Genomic DNA, 20,528 nt, shown 5'->3' with positions numbered 1-20,528 from the left:
GTGCATTATCGAACGCCACAGTGGACGAACACCCGGAGTTATGGTCTGGGGCGCCATAGCATATCATAGACGATCTCAATTGCTACGAATTGTGGGCAATCTGAACAGCAACCGTATATCCGTGAAGTTCTACAGCCCGAAGCTGTTTCCTTCCTTCAAAGCTTGCCAGGCGCTGTATTTCAACAGGACAATGCCCGCCCTCATACTGCTCGGATTTTTAAATCCTTCTTTGCAGCGCAGCAGGTACAGCTTCTTCCTTGGCCTGCGTGTTCCCCGGATATGTCGCCAATTGAACATGTGTGGGATGTCATTGGTCGGCGTCTTGCTCGTGATCCTCGTCCTGTTGCGTCTGCAGACGAACTTTGGGTACGCGTACAAACGATATGGAATGCTCTTCCTCAGTCAGACATTCAAACTTTGTTTGACTCCATGCCACGTCGTGTAGCAGCACTTATTGCGGCGCGTGGTGGCCACACAAAATACTGATTCTGATCTCTTGTTCTTGTTTGTTTGCTTTGAACATTTAATCATTTATTTGTACCACTACCACTCAACTGTGTATTAAATTGCATTCAATTATGACGATTCCTTCTTGGTGTTGCAATTTTCACAAACGTGAGTGTACATCTATGGGGGAGTTGGAGTTGGTCATATTTTCTACCGACTCCACAGCCCTGCATTTAACTACTCAGGTTACCATAAATAAACCACCACTTGGCGCTAAATGAAACAACTTTGCAAGGATTGAAACAACAACGATTCCAATGTCTTTTTTATAGGATTTGATCAAAAAGACTACAGTTTGTAATTAGAACCAATTATAAATAAATGAACTATTAAATCATTTCGTGTCTTCTAGTATAAGCCCATAAAGGACCGTGTAGTTAAAATTATGGAGTGTGGTGACTTTGTTTGCTGCTTGTTAGTTGGTGGAACTGGCTGGCTTGTTAGTTGGTGGAACTGGCTGGCTGCATCGTACTTTTGTGATTACTACTTTATAGCCCCGTTCACATGCAACACTCCTTCACACAGCTGCCGTTAGCAAGGGGAGAAAAAGGAGACATGAAGGAGTTTCGTCTTTAGGACCTGTTCAGAAGACCACCGTCTTCCTTCCCCTTTACACCTAAGCCTCTGTGAACAATCACGTCTCCGAATTGGCAGATTTCTAATGCTGTTTACATGTTTTTAACGTTGTTTACTGTTGTTAATTTTGTAATCTGGACTTTCGCAACTGGTACCTGAACTTTCGTAATGGTTCCTGAAAACTATATGCGTTTTAATTATTATTATTATTTTATAAGCTGTTATTTAGTTCACTCTTGGTGCTTGTTGCTATTTTTAAAAGATGGTCATGGATTTTTTAAACTGCTTCCCGATAAGATATAGAACTCAAACTTTGTACATATACTACTTGTGGATGTGGTGTCACACTTCTGATTTTTAGAGGACTAGATTTTTTTCAAATTTAAAGTTGAAACGATTTTTTTGCAAATATTAACAAATAAACTGAGAATCTCAGAATATTATAGTGTGCACCATAACACACTGTGTAGGAAAAAAATAAATAAATAAATGAAATTTTTAGTGAATTTTTTTTAAAAAATATTTTGGGAGAATTTTTGAAAATCATTCATATTTTTAGACTTCTTGACGCCCATTAATTTTAAAATTTCATATCTAAAAATATATCGGTTACAAATTTCCGACATTTTTACAGCTTATAAAACAAACATTTCGCATTTAAAAAAAAGATACAGGAAATTAATTGGATGATTTTTTTTACTTTTTTGAAAGATGTGCAATGAGGGAGAATGGAAAATATTGGTCCTTCTTGGGCATCACTTCGAAAGATCGGTTTCAAAGTAATAATCTCATTATACCACACTATTTTTATGACATTATTTATGCTAGATAAGTTGTTATTGTTGCCATTTGTTAATTCAGCGTTAGATTGGAGATATTTCCGAGTTAACTTTCTCTTAAGATGCGTTTTGCATTCCTTTGTGTTTAACATTCTTATTAGATTGAAGCATAACTACTGATTATACTTAGTGATATTCTAAACATTTGTACGAGTATTTCTGTGGAAAATTCCAGAACTTTGAAGTGTTTCTGTTGATAAAATAAATTTAATTAAGCTATCATCGGATTTGAGTGCAATGACAATCATTTACGAACTATTATCAGTCTATTACAAACCCGTATGCCCGCAACAATATTATAATTAATTAATGTATTAAATTGTTTTGAACATGTTTTACAAAACAAAAGCAGGTAAAGAAAAATTCTGCTTGCGTTTTATGAGTTTTTGCAATTTTTCTGGCCACATAAGGTTTTAAAAAAAGGTTTGTAATTTATGTTTATATTTACCAATTAAATAAATAGCACTAGGTTTGATTTATATATATATATATATATATATATATATATATATGTACTGAAATTCAGTAAAAAAATTTTAAAATAATAAATCCTTAAATGTCTATTTAGACAGTTTGTATTCTTTAAACTGCAAATGCAAACTGAGAAACCTTTTGCATTTTTTTCAATAAATCCTTTTACTTAAAGTCTTAAAACATATACAGGTTAAGTATTTATAATGCTAATTTTTTTTATTATTTTTACTGCTTATTTAAAATTATATACTTTATAGAAACAAGGATGGGTTTTGCAAAATACTGAAAGGAAAAATTATTTGAAATGAAAATGTAACAGATCATATTTGTTTTAAAGATTTTAGATAAGAGCGTAATTTTTTTTTCCTCAGAAACTAATTCATTAATTGCAAAATCATTCCTTGAAGTTATTAAGAACACTCTAATAAATACAATAAAAAAACTGGGGGGAGACATTAAAAATTGTAGGAGAAGAACGACATTTTAATTGTAAAATTTTTCTTCAAAAATTTAAATAAAAAAAATACTAGCAAAAACTTTTTTTCAGCTTAAAATTGTTTTATTTCACAAAACCATTTAACAATATTCATAAAAAGTAGATGATGGAATACCTAGCATCAGATAACCTTGTCTTTATTTGTCTATAATTTGTGTATCTTGTACAGTTCTATCTAATTTTTGGGGGGATGCTATCACATCCCCAGACATCTATCAGTGCGATTGTTTCGCTGACAGTCCAGCGAGCAGTAACTAAAATTAAGTGAACCACGCAGTATAGTACGGGAAATCTCCCCATTTGCCCTGCTCCCGAGAGGTAAGGAACATTCAACCAAGTTCTACCTCCAATTCGGTGAGGCAGTTAATGCTTGTCCCATGTGAACGGGACACGTTGGAAGAACTGGTTTTCGCTACCGGTCGAATCTGCTCTTGTGAACGGGGCTTGTAACATTTATACTGAGCAGCTTTAGAAACTTCTTTTTCCAGACAACCTAAACAATCTCTTCATCATGTGAGCCTTGATATGTTTCTGATGACTAAATATTTATCCTAACCTTGGTAAAAATAAATTTTTGATAATTTTTAGCTACCTTATTGCATCAAATTAAGCTGCTATTGGATTTTAAAATTTGGGAAATTGAAAATAGTAATTATTCCAGTCTTTGATTTGAAGATTTTAAAATATGTAAAATAATAATAAATGCTCATGATTTTAAAATAGGCATTGAAAAATAGGTAAAATTTTGGGGAATCTTCGGATTATGGTAACTTGGCAAAAATTTGGCGATCAACCCTGCTACAGCAACCTGCTAGTTTTTTTTTTTTTTTTTTTTGGACCCCATTTTGTTTTCACAAAGTAAAGTCTTTTTTTTTTTTTTTTTTTTTTTTACTCAAAATTTTTTCCAACAATCTGCTAGCCGAATTACGCTCATGCTAGAACTTTTATGGAACAAAAGTTCTTAATAATGACGAAGATTAGGTGCAAAATTGGGAGAAAGTGTAGAATAGCCCACTGCTTCGCGCGTTTTTAAGAATTGCACATACGTGGTATCCATCCATGTACACGTCGACCTATTTTCACTTAAGAAAACATCCCAGAATTGCACAAAAATGGCATTGCGCACACTCTTGACTTTATCCATGTACACATCAACCTATTTTCACTTAAAAAGTCAAAGAAAATTGACAAAAATCCTATTCTTCTTACTCTTGTAAAAAGCGCCAAACAAATAAATGGGCGATTCTGCACTTTAGCAGTGAAATTGTTTCTAAGTGCTTTAGCTAAAATCATGATCGGAATTTTCTGGAAAATGTCACATGACATGTCTCATGATCTCTCATTTCTCTGAGACAAAATAATCTGTGATTCGAACTGTGTACTTCTCAGATTATTGCTAAAGTCCTACCTAGTAACCTTTATCGCCTTACCAAAATGTCGCCAAACTACCTGTTACCATATTTCAAAGATTAGCCAAAATTTTTAATATATATTTATAATAAACTACTTAGTTAAAAATTGATAATTTATTTAAAGGTATCTTTTTAAGGTTATGGGAAATAAGCAGAAATCTGATATTAAAATTTTGCTTTGAATTTAAGCCACATTTGAATTTTGTGTGTTAAAAATTTGAATAAAAAGAGCACCTTAAATTAATGCAGTAAAATTTTATTAGATGAAAAAACAATAGCTTGTATGTAGATTTGCTTTAAAAATTATTTTACATTTATAGTATTAAAGAACTCAAGATTGTAATCTATGAGTATTGCAATTCTGTAAAAAATTAATATGTTGTATAAGGAAAAAACTGTATTATTTTTAATGGAAATTGTAATTTTTTATAACTTTATCGTAGCTGATTAACACAGTTTTAATGTGTAATCAGAATATGATGAAAGATGTAAATGCATTTTCTTGTTCAAACCTGATTTAGTGGACTTGATAAATTGAGCTGTAATTGATTAATTTTACAAATGAAAAATGCTGATGTAATTTCTATTCATATAAATTTTTTTTTACATATAACTAATCAGTATGCATTAATTTCTTTACAGGAAAGGAGGCAAGAAAAAGAGAATTAAAAAAGGTTATTTTCTTTTGAAATATAACATATTTGAAATGTCATATGAATTTACAGTACTTTTCCATTATGAATCTGCCATGCATTTCATCTGGTTTTTTTATTGTTGGACAATTTCTAGTGTATGTGACACACAAAACTGAAATGCTTATTAAAAACACACTCGCAGATACTCAATGTTGTTTCCATTATTGGGTATTAGCATGTGTTTAACTTTTCTTTCATATGTGCCAAAATGTATGGTAAGTGTATAAAGGAAATATAAAAAACTTAGATTAAAACAGATCCGAACAATAATATAAAACTTTTAAAATATTTAACAAAATAAATTTTTAATCATTTGCGTTTTCAGTCCATATATTCTTATGTTGAATTTGCCAAAAAATAATAATAATAATGTAAGAAATTTTTAAGATATAAAAATTTAAAGTTCATTTTTAAAATCTATGCCTAGTTTATTTTGCTAGCAAGGGCTAATATGTCAGTGTCTACTTCTTCCCAGATGTTTAGTATAATAATCATATTTTTTTAATATTCTCTTGTTTCTCTACATTTTTTTTTTTTTTTTTTTTTTTTTATTGTTTCACTAAAATGTTTTCTTAGTTGCAAAGTTTAAAGTAATTTTTCATTTCACTTTTAGAACAAAAAACAAAGACAAATGGTTCGGGCTGCTGTCTTAAAAGGAAAGGATCCCTTACAACTGATAAGTGACATGGAGAAGATAGATGAAATGGGTAATTATTCGAACATTTGTCCTAGCCTCTTGAACAATGTTAAATCGCACTGACAAGTGATAAGGGGAACAATATGTATGTGGGTTAAATGCTTAAGGGGGTAAATATTCTGGCAAAAAGAGTGATTGTATTCAATCCAAAGGTTCAAAAGAATGCTCTTGTCAAGCACTTCCAACCTGAATGAATTCCTGGAATCAGGAGTTAGATGTTTTCACTCTCTGCAGTCACTTGAAGCCAAGATTTTGAAGTGAAAATCAGAATCTTTAGTAAATTGCATTTGCTTTAGTTGAAATACAGTTGGTCTAGTGCTCCTTTTAGTAGTAAATATGGCTCCTGCAAAAAGAAACACAGTGTGGGCTTCAAATGCAAAGCTATTCATTTTGCAAAAGAAAATGGAAATCGTGTTGCAGCAAGGATGTTTGATGTTGTTGAAAGATGGAACAGATAATGATTATTTATTCATAGATCAAAATAACATTAATGATGAAGACGAAACAAAATTCGATGATATGCCTGAAGATTTAAAGGAAGATAAACATTACAAAATCTTCATGTTATTCGATAATGAAAATGCTTAATTTCATAAGGTATGCCATTTCTTTTCAATAAGCAGCAGTTTGGTGAGTGTAAAAGTCTAATTTTTTTCTTGGTTTTAAGCTGTCATTTTTATGTCCGCTGTATAATGCACACCCGTAAATTTCGGTCTTATTTTTTGGGTTAAAAGTGCACGTTATATGCCAGAATATACAGCATATGTAAAGAAGTTATGGCATAAAAGTCTAAAATATTAGAGTTTTTTTTTTTACATTAAAGGCTATAAATCTTTGATGTTTTTTCCTATTAGGCATTTTAGTGATCATAGCATTTTAGTAAATCTTATGAAGCCTGGTGCAAAAAGTATTAATTCAGCATGCATAATGTCAACTAACTACTTAACTCTTTTTCTATGAATACCTAAATTATGTTAGAGTTTTAATATGTTTGAGGATTTATGATCATGATAAAAATTGCTGTTGTAGAAAAATTAAGATTGGTTATTTACATAAAAACTACTGAAAAAGTAGCTGTTTTTTGTGGGTCCCATTTTAAGACTAATGAGGAAGCTTTGATTAAAACTTTATGAATTTTAAATTTGATTAAATTCACCCATAGACTGACAGTGAGTATATCTCAGGGAAGGTACATTTACTTCAATAAACAGTATAATAATGTCTAAACTGTGACTTGTTTTTATTTGGTTTTGATTTATTGATTAGCTTTACTATTCTAATTTTCTTAGCACAAAGCTGAAATATCTCCTAAGTTATATGACATGCACTTCTTTTTCTGAAAAGGCCAAAAACTTTTCTATGTCACCACATCAATTTTCTGCTAAACAAAATAAAAATAATTAAATAGAGAAAGTATGATAATAATGAACTGTCTATTAATTGGTACTTGTATTAGTGTAACCAGTTTAGTGATTTTTTACAGAAGAAAACATTATTTAGTAAATTTTCAAATTGCAACTTCTACGTTACCTAAAGAACTGTTATGTGCATGGTTGCCAGAGTTTGGCGTCTTCTACTGAGGTTGATTGTAGTAATACATAAGTACCTATTAAATCATTATCTTTTGAAATAGAAAAACATTAATCAATAGCTTATTATGGAAGGTTTCAACAAAAGTTAATTCACCATTAAAAGTTTTTTGGGAGAGAGATACTTCTTAGAGAGCCCCATCCAAAAGAGTTTTAGACAGTAAATATTTTTTAAAAATTCTTAGTTTTAAAATAGGTTTCTAGAGATTAATTAAAATGATCAATAGATGCAGAAACTATGGTTGCTCTAAGCCTGTTTTAGATTTAAATTGATCGACTCTAGTTTCTTTAGGTGTAAAATGAGCTGGCTGTAATTATAGAAGATTGATTCATCCCTCATAATTTTGAAGCTGCATTTTTAGTCATTTGTTCTTTTAACTGCATCATAATTATGAAATTATATTTTACTGGTAGTTTTCCATTAAAACCATATCATACACTTGCATTTTTAGTCATTTGTTCTTTTAACTGCATCATAATTATGAAATTATTTTTTACTGGTAGTTTTCCATTAAAACCATATCATACACTTTTGATATCATATTGGTGCATTTTGGCTGGTTTCTTTTTCCTGTGTTTGGTACAGTACTAAATGTTTAGTCTTTCAGGTTTTCTTGCTTTAGTTTTTCAGGTTTTCTTGCCTTTTATTAAATTTTTGTTGGTAGATTTCTTCTTGATTTATGTTGATGTAATTCCTGGAAACGCTTTCAAAGAAAGGGAAAACATGAAATAAGGACAAGTTCAGGAAAAATTCAGTGATATTTATTGCTAGATAAAATATGTAACACTAAAAAAATAATGGTAATTTAAAAAAAAAAAGTGTCCTTAAAAAAGAGAAAGAAATCACAATAAAATAACAGGTTTAAAAATAAAAATAATATTTCCCCTCTGTCGTGTGCGGCACTGTGTAAATTGAATTAATTCAGTATCTAAATGTTGTCTCTTTGCCCATCCACAACATTAAGATACTTAATTATTTATTGTGAAATTTTGCACTATCCCTTATATGCTGAACAGACTGGGTATGACAAATAGTGTCCAAATCAATAAAATGATAAGATTAATTTATTGTGACATATTCTAAATCACTTATTGTAAAATAACAAAAAAATCCTCTGATTTGATGAAAAACATACTTATGTGAGCAATGGTTACAAAGATAATTAATTGTCATGAAAGAAGCCTTGGCACCTTTCAAATATGCCAAAACACAAAAGCACTAAGTGGTATAGTTTTGATCGAAGAGAATCTTTTAATTATACTTTTTCATGTCATTATTGTATCCAAAATAGCATTTCACTTATATGGAAATTTATTGCATATAGAATTTGTTTTAATTCTGTAATATTGAAATTTTGGAACTACTCTTATATGTGCCCTCAGGTCGCCAAATGCAGGAACAAATTTCTCGCCAAACATTTTTGACGAGAAACTCCGTGCTGCCATATTACTATCTAAATTTTTTGTTTATATTTCAAACTTTAAGCCTAAAATGTCTCCAAAAATGCAGTTTTCGCATATGCAAAAACCACGTTTTGAACACATAATTTAAGCTAAAAATCCAAAACAAAAACAAAAAATTTAGATAGCAAAAACGTAGTTTCTAACCAAAAATATTTGACAAGAAACAATGTACACAACGATATGTTGTAACTTCAAAAAAATCTGTGAATTGCACAATCTAGGCAATGAACGAACTACGCACTCCTCGCTTTAATAAATTAACATAACAACAATAAATTTCAAAGAATACCATGTACACAGCATCCTGTTTAAACTTAAAAATACATTTACGACTTGCACAATCTAGGCAACGAATGAATCTATGAACTACACACACCTCACTTTAATAAATTAACATAACAACAAGAAATTTTAAAGAATACCATGTACACAGTGTTCTGTTTCAACTTTAAAAAACATCTACGAATTGCACAATCTAGGCACTACGCGCTAATCAACAAAATAAATTAACTAAAATAAATTTCAAAAAAGCAACAATAATGACAGACATTCATACTAAAAAAACAATGAACATAACATTCCACAAAATAAGAACAAGAATAAAATAAAATGCACTTACCATGAATGAATACTTTTCTGAACAGCAGGAATACCAATTTCGTACTGCCTTTAACAATCTGCCACGTAATCACTATCATATTTATATGACAACCAGACACACTATTCAAAAAATTCATACTACGGTTCACAAATAAATGTTCAAAACCTTCTTTTCCTAAATCCTTGTAAGATTTCCAGCCATTCGAGAAAATAGTTGCACAAGGCTCAATCCACTCTTTAATACACTGCATCAGCATTTCCTTACTTCTATCATGCACAGCCACTAAAAATAATCTCCCAGACCCTCTTGCAGTCTCTCATTGCAAAATAGACCATTTCAAAACACGCAGGACACGAACCAACGAGATATTAAATCACTCCAGCCAAAGAGTTTTCAACGTCAAAAGGGTTGCCATACAACATGCAATCGTGTCAAAAACCAGTGCAGAACACATCGCCACATTTGGTGATCTTGGGGCGCATATAAAAGTGGGGCCGAAATTTTTTATTAAATTTTCCATATCCATATATTATATGATTATCTTTTAAAATTTAGAATATAATGTTAACTCTCCTCCATCACTGAATGAAAAAGTTTTGAAAGATAAAAGAAAAAAGCTGAAAGAGACTTGGGATCGAGTAATGAGATTATATGTAAGTGTATTCAATGTTTCTCGTTTACAAATTATAATATGCAAATTACAAATTACATATATATTATATATCATATGGTATATAATTTATTATGCTATATAAATTATGAATATGTACATACAAACTTTACATAATCTTAAAAGAGAGAATTTATGTTATTAATGCTAACCAAGACATTTTTTAGAAAATTAAGTTAAGTAAAAATTATGAGAGATTGCTAGAAGCAGGAATACATTTGTATGTGTACAGTCACATGTCTATTTCTGTGATTTCAATTTACTCTAATTTATTATTATCCATAGGTAGATTTATGTAATTTAAAAAGAAATGTTTTATTTAGAAATTTATTTTATCCTTAATGTATTTAAAAATATTATGATTTAAAATGATGTGCACAAAATGAGATTTTTTTAAACAATATTATGGATTATCTGTTCTCCTTTTACTGTCCCTAAACAACATTATTTAAAATTGCTCTACCTCATTCACTATAGATTCGTTTAGAATTTTGTTTTTATGTACCTTTTCTTCTGTTGAAACTCTCATCATGACTTCCTTTTTGAAATCTTAATGGATTTGATGAATAACTTAATGACTGATATGCTTTATAGTCTTTACTTTACCTTTCTGTTCTAATGAGAACGATAATAAATGTCTGGCTACAAAAAACTTTTCAAATATCATAGCTCAATTAGAATTAATACATGTTTCAAAGGTACAAGTAATATATTTGATCAGTGATTATTAGCTTCAGTAATGTTTTATATATGGGTATATCTACTTTTGCTTTGCTAACTTATGAAAAGTATAAATCTTTCTGCTTAGTACGCAACATTGAATAGGAAAACTGTTATATCTGATCCATTATCACAAGAGTTTGAAAATCACTTTAAGTAGATTTTTCTCATCCAATACATAGAATTCTTATAAAATAGTATCTGTATAAAACATTTTGTATGAAAAGAACTCAAGCTGACACTTATCCATATTTTAGGTAAGCTGGCATAGTTTTATGCCACTTATTCCTTTCATTTGCAGTTTGTATGCAATGTGCATATGAATGCATTTATAAAATTGTAAATCCAACATATCAATTTTTTAAATAGGTTTTTAAATGAAACAGTGGTATTTATGAACATATTTAACCCTTTAACTGTCAAGTTATTTTGATGATTTGGGTAACATTTCCCGAAATACAGTCGGGTTTGACAAAGAGATGAAGCCGCAATAAACGTCTCCCGATATAGTATATTCGGGTATAACAATACGATGCACTCAAAAAAAAATTACCCCGAGTAATACTCGGGCGTGACATTTTTGAACACCAGTGCTGTGCCCGAGATTATCTCGGGCATGACAGTTAAAAGGTTAAAAAAATATACAGATCTATTTTTTATCACCTTTTATGTTTGTGCATCAGTTGGTGCGTTTTTAATATATATATGTAGTATATGTATGAAAGAGTTAAATGATGTTTTGTATGGCATGTGCACATTAAAATATCTGAAACTATCTCCACATGCATAAGAATAATGGTACAGTCAAAAGTCGTTAATTCGGACACCCATAATCCGGAATGATCTATAATCCGGACCTCAAAGCTAAAAGCTTTCTGCGCATGCGCCGTGTTGACACATGCGCATAGGCGTTTACGTGTGCGCGTAAGACTTTTACGACTGCGCAGATGCGTGTGCGCAAGTGCAGAATACATTTTCGCATGCGCGTTTAATGTATAACGGACGGTATAAGCTAAAATTATCTATTTCAGTTAATGTTGATGATTGCGTTGTTCCTTAATCTTCGAATTGGATGCGGCTTATTATTTTTTGCAGACTGTAAGAACAATGTTATAAAAGTAAACTTGAACTTTCGATTATGTCAAATAGAATTTCCGATGCTGGAGCTCCCAAAGAATCTACAAAACGAAAGTATGTTTCGATGTCCATCAAACAAAAAGTGGAATTGCTTCAAAAAAATGGTTAAAGACATGAAGAAGGTGACAGAGAGGTTAGTGAAAATGAAAAAATTTCGGTTGACAATTTAGTCGGTATTCTCGGCACAGCAATTGCGGGACTTGAACAGCGGAACTTTTTAACTGAACAAGAAATTATGTCTGTTTATAGAATTAAAGAGAAAGTATTATCACATAAAACGAAGCGACTTAAATAACTTGCATTGAAAGAAATGTTTAATAAAGTAAACAAATAAATATTAAGCTTTTTTTTTTTTTTTTTTTTTTTTTTTTGTAAATTTTGATACCCTTTAGATCATAATTGTTCTTTATTTCATAAATTACGGTTTCATGTTTTTAATTTTAGAATTTCTGCATGCCATCTTACGAGATTTAAACTAATGATCTATAATCTATAATCCGGAAAAATCGATAATCCGGAATCTCCGAAGTCCCGACGAGTCCGGATTAACGACTTTTGACTGTATTTGCTAAAGTAATCAATTAGCTTATTTTTTCACAGAATATTGGAAATGTTAATCTAATTATTATCCAGTCCAGTGTGATTCATCTCTTGCTGCAGTGCGATGCAACTAATGGCTGCAATGCAACCAATAATATGTTGTCATCCAAATGTGTAGCAAAATACTTTGCATATAAAGTATATTTCCACACAAATCTCTATAATTCAGGATTTAATCTTAGTTTTTATCAATTTTATTTTCTTTTTTTTTTTATGATGCCAAAGTATCATTTGGAAGAATCTTTGACACAGAAAATTGTTAGTCTTGTAAAAGCACAGTAATGAAAAATCGTTTCTCTGCCTATAACTCGTAACTACCTGTCATAGCAGAAACTTGGCTTCTAGGCAGATAAGTTAAGGTCTTGCAGCTGCTACTGTGAACTTTTGTGTTTTAGCAAATTTTATGCCAATGAGAGCAACGTGTTTTAGCAATTTTATGCCAATTTATTTTATGAGGCCTTATGCCAAAGGTCCAAATGCTTTGTGTTCCACTGACCATATACATATAGATGACTATCTGAATTGGTGCAGAGAATATTAGAACTGAAATCCAACACAGACAGCCATTTCAATGATAAATTAATGTTTAACCTAGTAAGTGTACCTGGAAATATGCAGAAATATTTTGCTTCCATTAGAAATATTATCAAGATGACTAATGTGATATGACCATAAATATGATAATGATCAATGGATGTACTTCTGCACACAATTTAATAGCAGCTGCTTATCAGTTAACAGATGGTATTATCATTAATTAAAGTCTATGCAGGAAACTCATAATTTTATGTAAATCATATCAAAATATATGTATGTTTGACTTCTTGACTTCATTTTATCAAACATAAAGTGCATTCATGTTGGTTGATAAATTTCTTGAAACCAAAAGCATTGGATCTGATTTGAATTCCATAAATACTTCTTGGAAGGGCTTTTAGCTGAAGATAATTTATTGTCATACAAATCTCATACAAATGCTTTAAAGACCATGCTAGCCAAGGTGTAGAATTTATTGCATGGAACTTTAATTAACCACATTATTTAGAATAGGAATTTTATGATGATGTGCATATGAATTAAGAGAGATCACAATTTTTATTTATACTTATTCTGTTTTTAACTCTTCCTCCTCAAGAAATTTGTGACTTTACATTTGCCCAAGATAGTCTTTTTTTCTAATTTTCTTTGTCATTTAATTTTATAAAAAATATTTTTTAATACTAACTTCAATAAAAAAATGGAATAAAAGAAAATGACTGATTAATTAAAAATTTGACTTGTTGAAAAAAAGGTAATATTAATTTTATTTTCTATATTTTGACTTACTGAGGTCTGACTTCTGAGATTTGAAATGAGTAGTGAAACATTTTTCTGTAGCTCAGTGTCACAGGCATATGTATTTAATTTTTCAGATGGATTTTTTTCTTATGATGTTACATGTCAAATAAGTTCATTCAGTTTTTTAAGTTATATTTTTGAAAATGTTTTTTGTGTACATAAAGATAATTTTAAGCATTGGCATACTAATGCTTCATAGAATAGTTTTGATGATTTTGTGTGATTATTATATGTAGGCTTTTGTAAAAATAACATGCATGTTTTTTAATTGTATTTAATTCATCATATTTATAGTATAAAGAAGATCGAGAGAGGTATAATGAGTTAAGGAAACTAGAATTGGAATATGAAGCTCGGCGTGCTATTCTTGTGAAGTATTTTGGTAATGTCTGAAATTTGTTCTCACAACTTCATAATATATTTATTCCAAATCCATGACAATTATGTTTGCTGTTTCATTCTAGTAATTTTTTGATTAAATTATGTTAGCTATTTATTTTATTTTATTTTATTTTTTTACTAATATTTACTTTTATTCTAGAATCAGTTCGTATTGCACAGCAAGTTCAAGTTGATGAAATCCCTTTACCTGATACTCCAGAGATGCCATTATATCGTAAGAATTGTTTTATTTTCATGCTATTTTGTGTAATTTAAATTTTTATATTGTTATTTTTTGGTATTCTATTAAATTTTTTACTCTTGGTAGTAACATCTCAGATACCACTCCCCAGTGAAATGGAAGTTACACATGAAAATGAAAGCATGATCTTACCACATTCTATTTTAAAGAAAACACCTTTATTTAGGTAAAGTTTTTTTTTCTTTTTTTTTTTCTTGTAAATATTCCTCCTTCAGCTTTTGTTTTTGTATACATTTTAATGTATATTGTTTTTATGTACATCTGTTTTTCCTTCTTTCCCCCTTTATTTACTTATTTATTTTTTTCCTTTTGTACATTTTTAAGTGATTTTAAAAAATGCTATCTGTCATGTATATGCAAGAAAGAAATTTTTTAAAAATATCTTATGGAAGGGAAGAAAGAATTTGACATGCATGGAAAAATGCAAAGAAAAAGACGGAATTAAAGAAACTATAAAAAGGCGAAAGATTTTATAGTGTAAAAGGCAAAAGCTTGGCATAAGTTGGGATCTGTAATTGTATGAATTTTAGAGTTGGTTAATCTTGAATGAAAAATCAATTTAAACAACAGCAGGGGGGAGTGAGTAAATAGAAATTATTTAAAATTATTTTTTCAACATCTATTTACAATAGTTTGTTTTGAAACTTTAGGGTGTTTGAGTACTTTCAGATTATACTTAATCCTAATCAAACTAATTATATCCTAATCATTCGTAACAATATTGCTGCATTAAATTTTTTTTCACTGTTACTTGCAGGAAAAATTGAGAAATTATTCCTTTTGAAATGGGAAAAAGGATAGTATTTTTATTACTGGTTTTACTAATAAAAGTTAAAAATTTCTGTACTTTTTTAATAAAGGGACAGCAGTCATTGCCAAACGTAAATTTTGCTGGGAAACAGCTTGGGATGACAACTTTAATTATATATATAAAATATATCCCTATTAAAAAATTAATCATAATTATTTGAATAATCTCTTTTACTGTGGATATTTTTTTCACCTCCCAAAGAATTTAATGGTGTCAAATCATAAAATTCACCTTGGTTCCTTTGTTAAAATTTCATATGGGAAATGTCTGTAAATCAAAGCATGTTCTGTTACAATGTTTGGCATAGTTCACAATTTATTTCTGGCATGCTTGTTTGCACATTCTGGCTGCTGCCCAGTGAATAGAAAATTGCCAAATTAACAGCAGTTTTACTTGATTGAAGCAGCAAAGGATTTATATTCAATTATAATCCATGTTCAGCAACTTCTAAAGATATATTTATTTAACTATCATTATAAAAATCAATAGCTTATAATAACATATTTTAGTCTAAATAAAGAAGCATATTGCCAGAATTGGCTAAAGCCATCTGCATTTCCTGTTGACATGTGAGGGACAGTGGAAATTTCAGGGTGATGGCAGTTTTTTGGGCAGCAGATTTTTCAGTTTTATACTGTACATATGTATAATGCATTTATAGGGATTAATGATTAAATTCTAAATTTATTTAATTTGTTCATAAATGGAATGCTTTTTGCAACATATTAAGTGCAGTAAATAAATGTCTTTTCAAGGGAAATAAAAATTCTGTACTATTAACTCAATTTTAGGGAAGTAATTACGAGTAATGTTCGAGCGCCAGGTGTTCCACCAGGTCCCATCCCTGATCTTTCCAGCGATGAGGATGACAATGATGGTATGAAATATGTATTTTTTCTTATAACATGCATCCCAACTTAGATATTGTAAAAATGCAAGTTTTGATAGTTTGAAGCTGTTTGATAGTATAAAATATATTTATTACTTAGATAGCAAAAAAATATTTTGCATTCCTGTTCAGTATTAAAAAAGAATAAAATTAATTGTTTTTAATTTTATATTTCTTTGTGTAAAACTGAAATTCAATAGACTTTAGAAATAACATTAGTTTTAGAAATAATTTGTCTTCAGGTCCTTGATACCAGGATAAACTTCTTATACATCTTTTTTTTTTTTTTTTTTTTTTTTCCAATTGTTTTTAAGTTAGACCTGTGTGCTTTGTTTTTAAACTATTTATTGTATAATTTTTTGCAATTTATATGCAAGTTTATAAGGAATTTTCTCCTTCCACATGCCTTTGTGGTGTAATTGGGAATATGTCTTGTGAATTGTAGTAATTGTGAGTTTCAGAGTACAAATCCTGATGAAGGCATCAGTGATTATTCATGTTTTCTGTCTTTAAGGAACCTAGTGGTACTTAAATTAAATTGTGGTAGCCAATATTTGTCACCACCTGCATTTGGCAAATGAGTTCTGTCCTTCCCAGTCTCGGTGTTAATGGAGTAAAGCGTAAGAAATTTTCTCCTCCCTTACTGCATGTTTTTAATTTGTAACTATAAGCAATTATTAGATAAAAATAACATTTGTCAGTGTGATAAAAATAATTAAAATAATACATTTAAAAACACTAAAGTATGTTCTACAAGCCTAAATTAGATGAAGGAGGACTTATGTAGAAAGTGTTGAGAAGGATCCAGAATTAAATAAAAAGGAGGATTTTATAAAAAAGAAGAAAAGCAAAAGAGTTTTGCATTATCAAACATGAGGAATTCCTTCCCTCAAATTTGCTAAAGTCTCCTGGAACTAAAGACTGAAAATGTTATATGATATAAAAAGGCTTAAACTTGAGATGTTATATCTATTTTAAGTCTTTCCAAAGGTTTATTATTATTTTTTTAAACACTTTTATGTTCAGTTGAAATATGACACCTTAATTTAACAGGCCCCCATTTCACTACTTGCAAGTTCTTTCCACATACAGTGCAGAGAAAAATTGGATGATCTGTATTTATATTCGATGTAAATATGAATTTTAGGGATTCTTCATTGTATAAACAGTTGATATTTTGAGTTGAATTCTTAATTTCTGCAATGTTTTCATTTCTACTAGTACTAGTAGCATTGTCATTATTGATATCAAGATGAAATTTTTTTATGATGAAATTATATGTTACTTGTTAAAAAATACACATGAAAAATTGAAAATTAATTAGTAATATTGTGCAAGACTTACCTATATTTACATTGGCTCGCATTTGTTTTCGGGCATTTGTGTCTTTGAAATTTGTTTTCATAGATCATGTACTAAATATTGCAAGACACACAGAACTCATATTCTTTCTCTGTTTTAAGCCTTGCTTGTTGTAAGTTAAATCTTGCCAAAATATTCCTTGTAGTGAAATAATTTCTTCAGAAAGTGTTAATCAGTAACTCAAATAATAATTTGGGTATTCCAAACTTTTGTTGAGATGTTGTGGTAGACAGTGCTTCTTGCTTTGAATGAAAATACATCAGAAGAATTATTGTCTGCATTTGGAATTTTGTACTTGTTTAGCAAAATATTTGAACAATTCCATGTCTGAACTGAACATGACAAAATGTTACAAATTAATGACCAATTATGTGAGAAATTTAATAATTCTTCTTTTTTAAAAATGGTAAAAGTGTTTGAAATATCTAAAAAATCTTTGGTGTTTGGGTCAAAAGTGTTTAACTATAATAAAACAATGCATACTGCTTGGAAACTGTTGAAAGTGCCCTGCAGTCAGTAGCACATTCCAAGCTAATAAAAGTTAACCCTGAAGCTTACAGAATAATAACTTCAGGCACATGGATACAAGAACCATCAGCAAGAAAGAAATAATTTGTCAAAAAAAAAAAAAAGAAGGGGGGGGGGTATACTTGGCATTTGCAAAATTCATGATAAGAAAAGTCTTAACATATTGGAACAATGTTATATTTGCAGAAAAATCAAAATTTAATATATTTGGGTCCAATAGATGAACCAGTGGGTGGCAAAATCTGAATTAAGAACTGAATTTGAAAAACCTGTTGGTTTATGTTATGCATGGGGGCTACATGCATGTTGGTTTGGATGATATTTGCTGCATTTCATAAATATATTTAATGAAAACCTGAAAGTGTCTGTGAGAAAACTTTGCAAAATACTGTAAGGTCCCTCACTTGAAATTCTAAGTTAATGTTGGAAGTGAGGAACCTAGGAACTGATAAGCGAATAATCGCTAGAGTTCGAAGACAGGAAACAACAAGAGAGAAGGGTAAATAACCCTTTATTATTTCTATATGATTTAACAAAACTCCGCCTGGGAGTGAACAAATAAAGTCCACACTTTGGACTTGAACTTAAAAGACTAAGAATTAAACTAAAACTAAGATTAACTAAGTATAGCCAAAGCTATCAAGGTTCAATGAGAGTTGGCCCCTTAACTTATTTTACTACGAAGCTTAGCAAGGGCCTGAGTACGGCCGAGTGTAAAACAGCTTTGAGAGAGAGAGCGGCCAAAAAGGCAGACGCGCATAGTTCAGAAACTCCGATTCTCTCTCTGTCTCAGTAAGTAACTTTGGTTTAAATACCGCTTCTTCTCATTAAATATTCAGCAAATTCCAAAACTACGTTCTGGCCGGAAGTAGTAAGTTGAAGTTAAGAATTTGACAGGAAAGGAACTTTAACTTAAAATTTAACTGTTAATAAAATTAACATAATCCTTACTATACATTCAAGTTCGATTGGAGTAATAATCCTTAACATACAGTCCTAAATATTTGCTTGTGATTACGAGACAACTGTTCTGAAGTTTCTCCATATTCTTCAGATTTAAATCCTATGGAATGTGAATGGAGTGAGTTGGAGAAAAAGCATGATAACATATCTTTGAAAGCTCTACTGAAAGCTATTCCTGCAAGAGAATAATACCAAATAAAACATTCTTATGTGAGAAAATTAATTGAATCCATGCCAAAGTGTAATTTTAGATAAAGGATATCAAATGAAATATTGAATGTCCTGTTATTTTCATGTTTTTATTGAATATAAACTGTTTATTCAAAATGTCTGAATACTTTTCTTCCAGATCTTTTTGAATAATTATTTTAAACCAAAATATTTTGAATATATATATTTTTAACAAGCAGGTTTTAAAATAGATGATCTTCTTCTTGTTCTTTGGCTCGGCAAACCAGGGTGGACCTTGGTCTTCTCCAGAAGTCCTGACCAGGCATCTCTGCTTTTGGCAACTGTTTTCCAATTTTTGATTATCAAGAATGTTAGGTCATTTTCAATACAATTGATCCATTCCACCGTGGGGTCTACCATAAGATCTGGTTCCCATAGGCTTTGCCAGAAACACTTTCCTGCGACACCAATCTTCATGCATTCTGGCCGTATGACCAGTCCATTTAAGTTTCTGTAGTCTGAGGAATTTTATTACATGAGGTTGTTCATAGATCTTGTTTAGCTCTAAATTAGGTCTTCCTCTCCACGATCCATTCACATGGATGCCACCAAGTAGGCAATGTGTCCCCCTGATTTTTATATACATTAGATATTTTTGCTGTGAATTTCTTCATTAACAAATAATGATCTGACTCAAAATTCGCTGCACGATATGATCTGACATCCATTATGTCTGAGGCATGTTTGGTGTCATTTAAGACATGGTCATTCTGATTGAAAGTGTCACCAGCTGGAGATTTAAAAATCATTTTTTGAATGCTTTTGTGTAAAGAGCAAGAATGCTTTTGAATGCTTTTGTGTAATCCTGCATAACCTGTGAGACTTGGCTTCAAAATCGATAATAAAATGCCTAATTCTCTTATGAACAATGAAACCTATGCCAGTAATTTCTGCCATCATGACTTCCCTGTCCAATCTATCACATTTCCCGAAGTGTCATTAAGTAAATTTTATAACCATCCATTTTAAAACATCAAGTCCCTTGCTTTTATAAAGTGAATGCAAATTCCAAGTTTCCAATTCTGAGATCCCTAAAATTCCTTCCAAGTCGTCTCCACACAGACAGTTTAGAAAATTCTTCCTTTGATTTTGTAACAGTGGGATTTTTTCTGGGTGAGGTTCATAGCCTCACACCTAACCCCCAACCGCCAACCTGGAAGAGCAGTCCTCTGATATAATTCCCAGGGCTAGGTTACCCATCTTTACCCCAGGACACTGGGTACCTATTTTAGTCACCTTTTGCGACATGTACAGGCTATGCTGCGACTATTCATCCAGTAAATCAC

At 30.6% G+C, this 20,528-nt stretch overlaps 1 protein-coding gene across 2 annotated transcripts in view; it reads left to right on the top strand.

The window, feature by feature from the left end:
• The window catches only part of LOC118204405 (uncharacterized), a 49,823-nt gene that overhangs the window by 7,502 nt on the left and 21,793 nt on the right, over positions 1 to 20,528 (top strand). The window contains exons 2-8 of one of the 2 annotated variants that reach the window (XM_035376737.2): positions 4,947 to 4,978; positions 5,613 to 5,706; positions 9,906 to 10,003; positions 14,110 to 14,197; positions 14,357 to 14,431; positions 14,525 to 14,624; positions 16,061 to 16,146. In XM_035376737.2, coding sequence (XP_035232628.1) covers positions 4,947 to 4,978; positions 5,613 to 5,706; positions 9,906 to 10,003; positions 14,110 to 14,197; positions 14,357 to 14,431; positions 14,525 to 14,624; positions 16,061 to 16,146 — 573 coding nt within the window. The remainder of the gene's footprint in view (positions 1 to 4,946; positions 4,979 to 5,612; positions 5,707 to 9,905; positions 10,004 to 14,109; positions 14,198 to 14,356; positions 14,432 to 14,524; positions 14,625 to 16,060; positions 16,147 to 20,528) is intronic. The other variant, XM_085818206.1, reaches the window with a different exon arrangement.

The sequence above is a fragment of the Stegodyphus dumicola genome, chromosome 6, assembly GCF_044657685.1.
Source record: "Stegodyphus dumicola isolate Sdum_Otavi_A_Nest chromosome 6, ASM4465768v1".
NCBI lineage: Eukaryota > Metazoa > Arthropoda > Arachnida > Araneae > Eresidae > Stegodyphus > Stegodyphus dumicola.
This window is presented reverse-complemented; position numbering and strand designations above follow the sequence as displayed.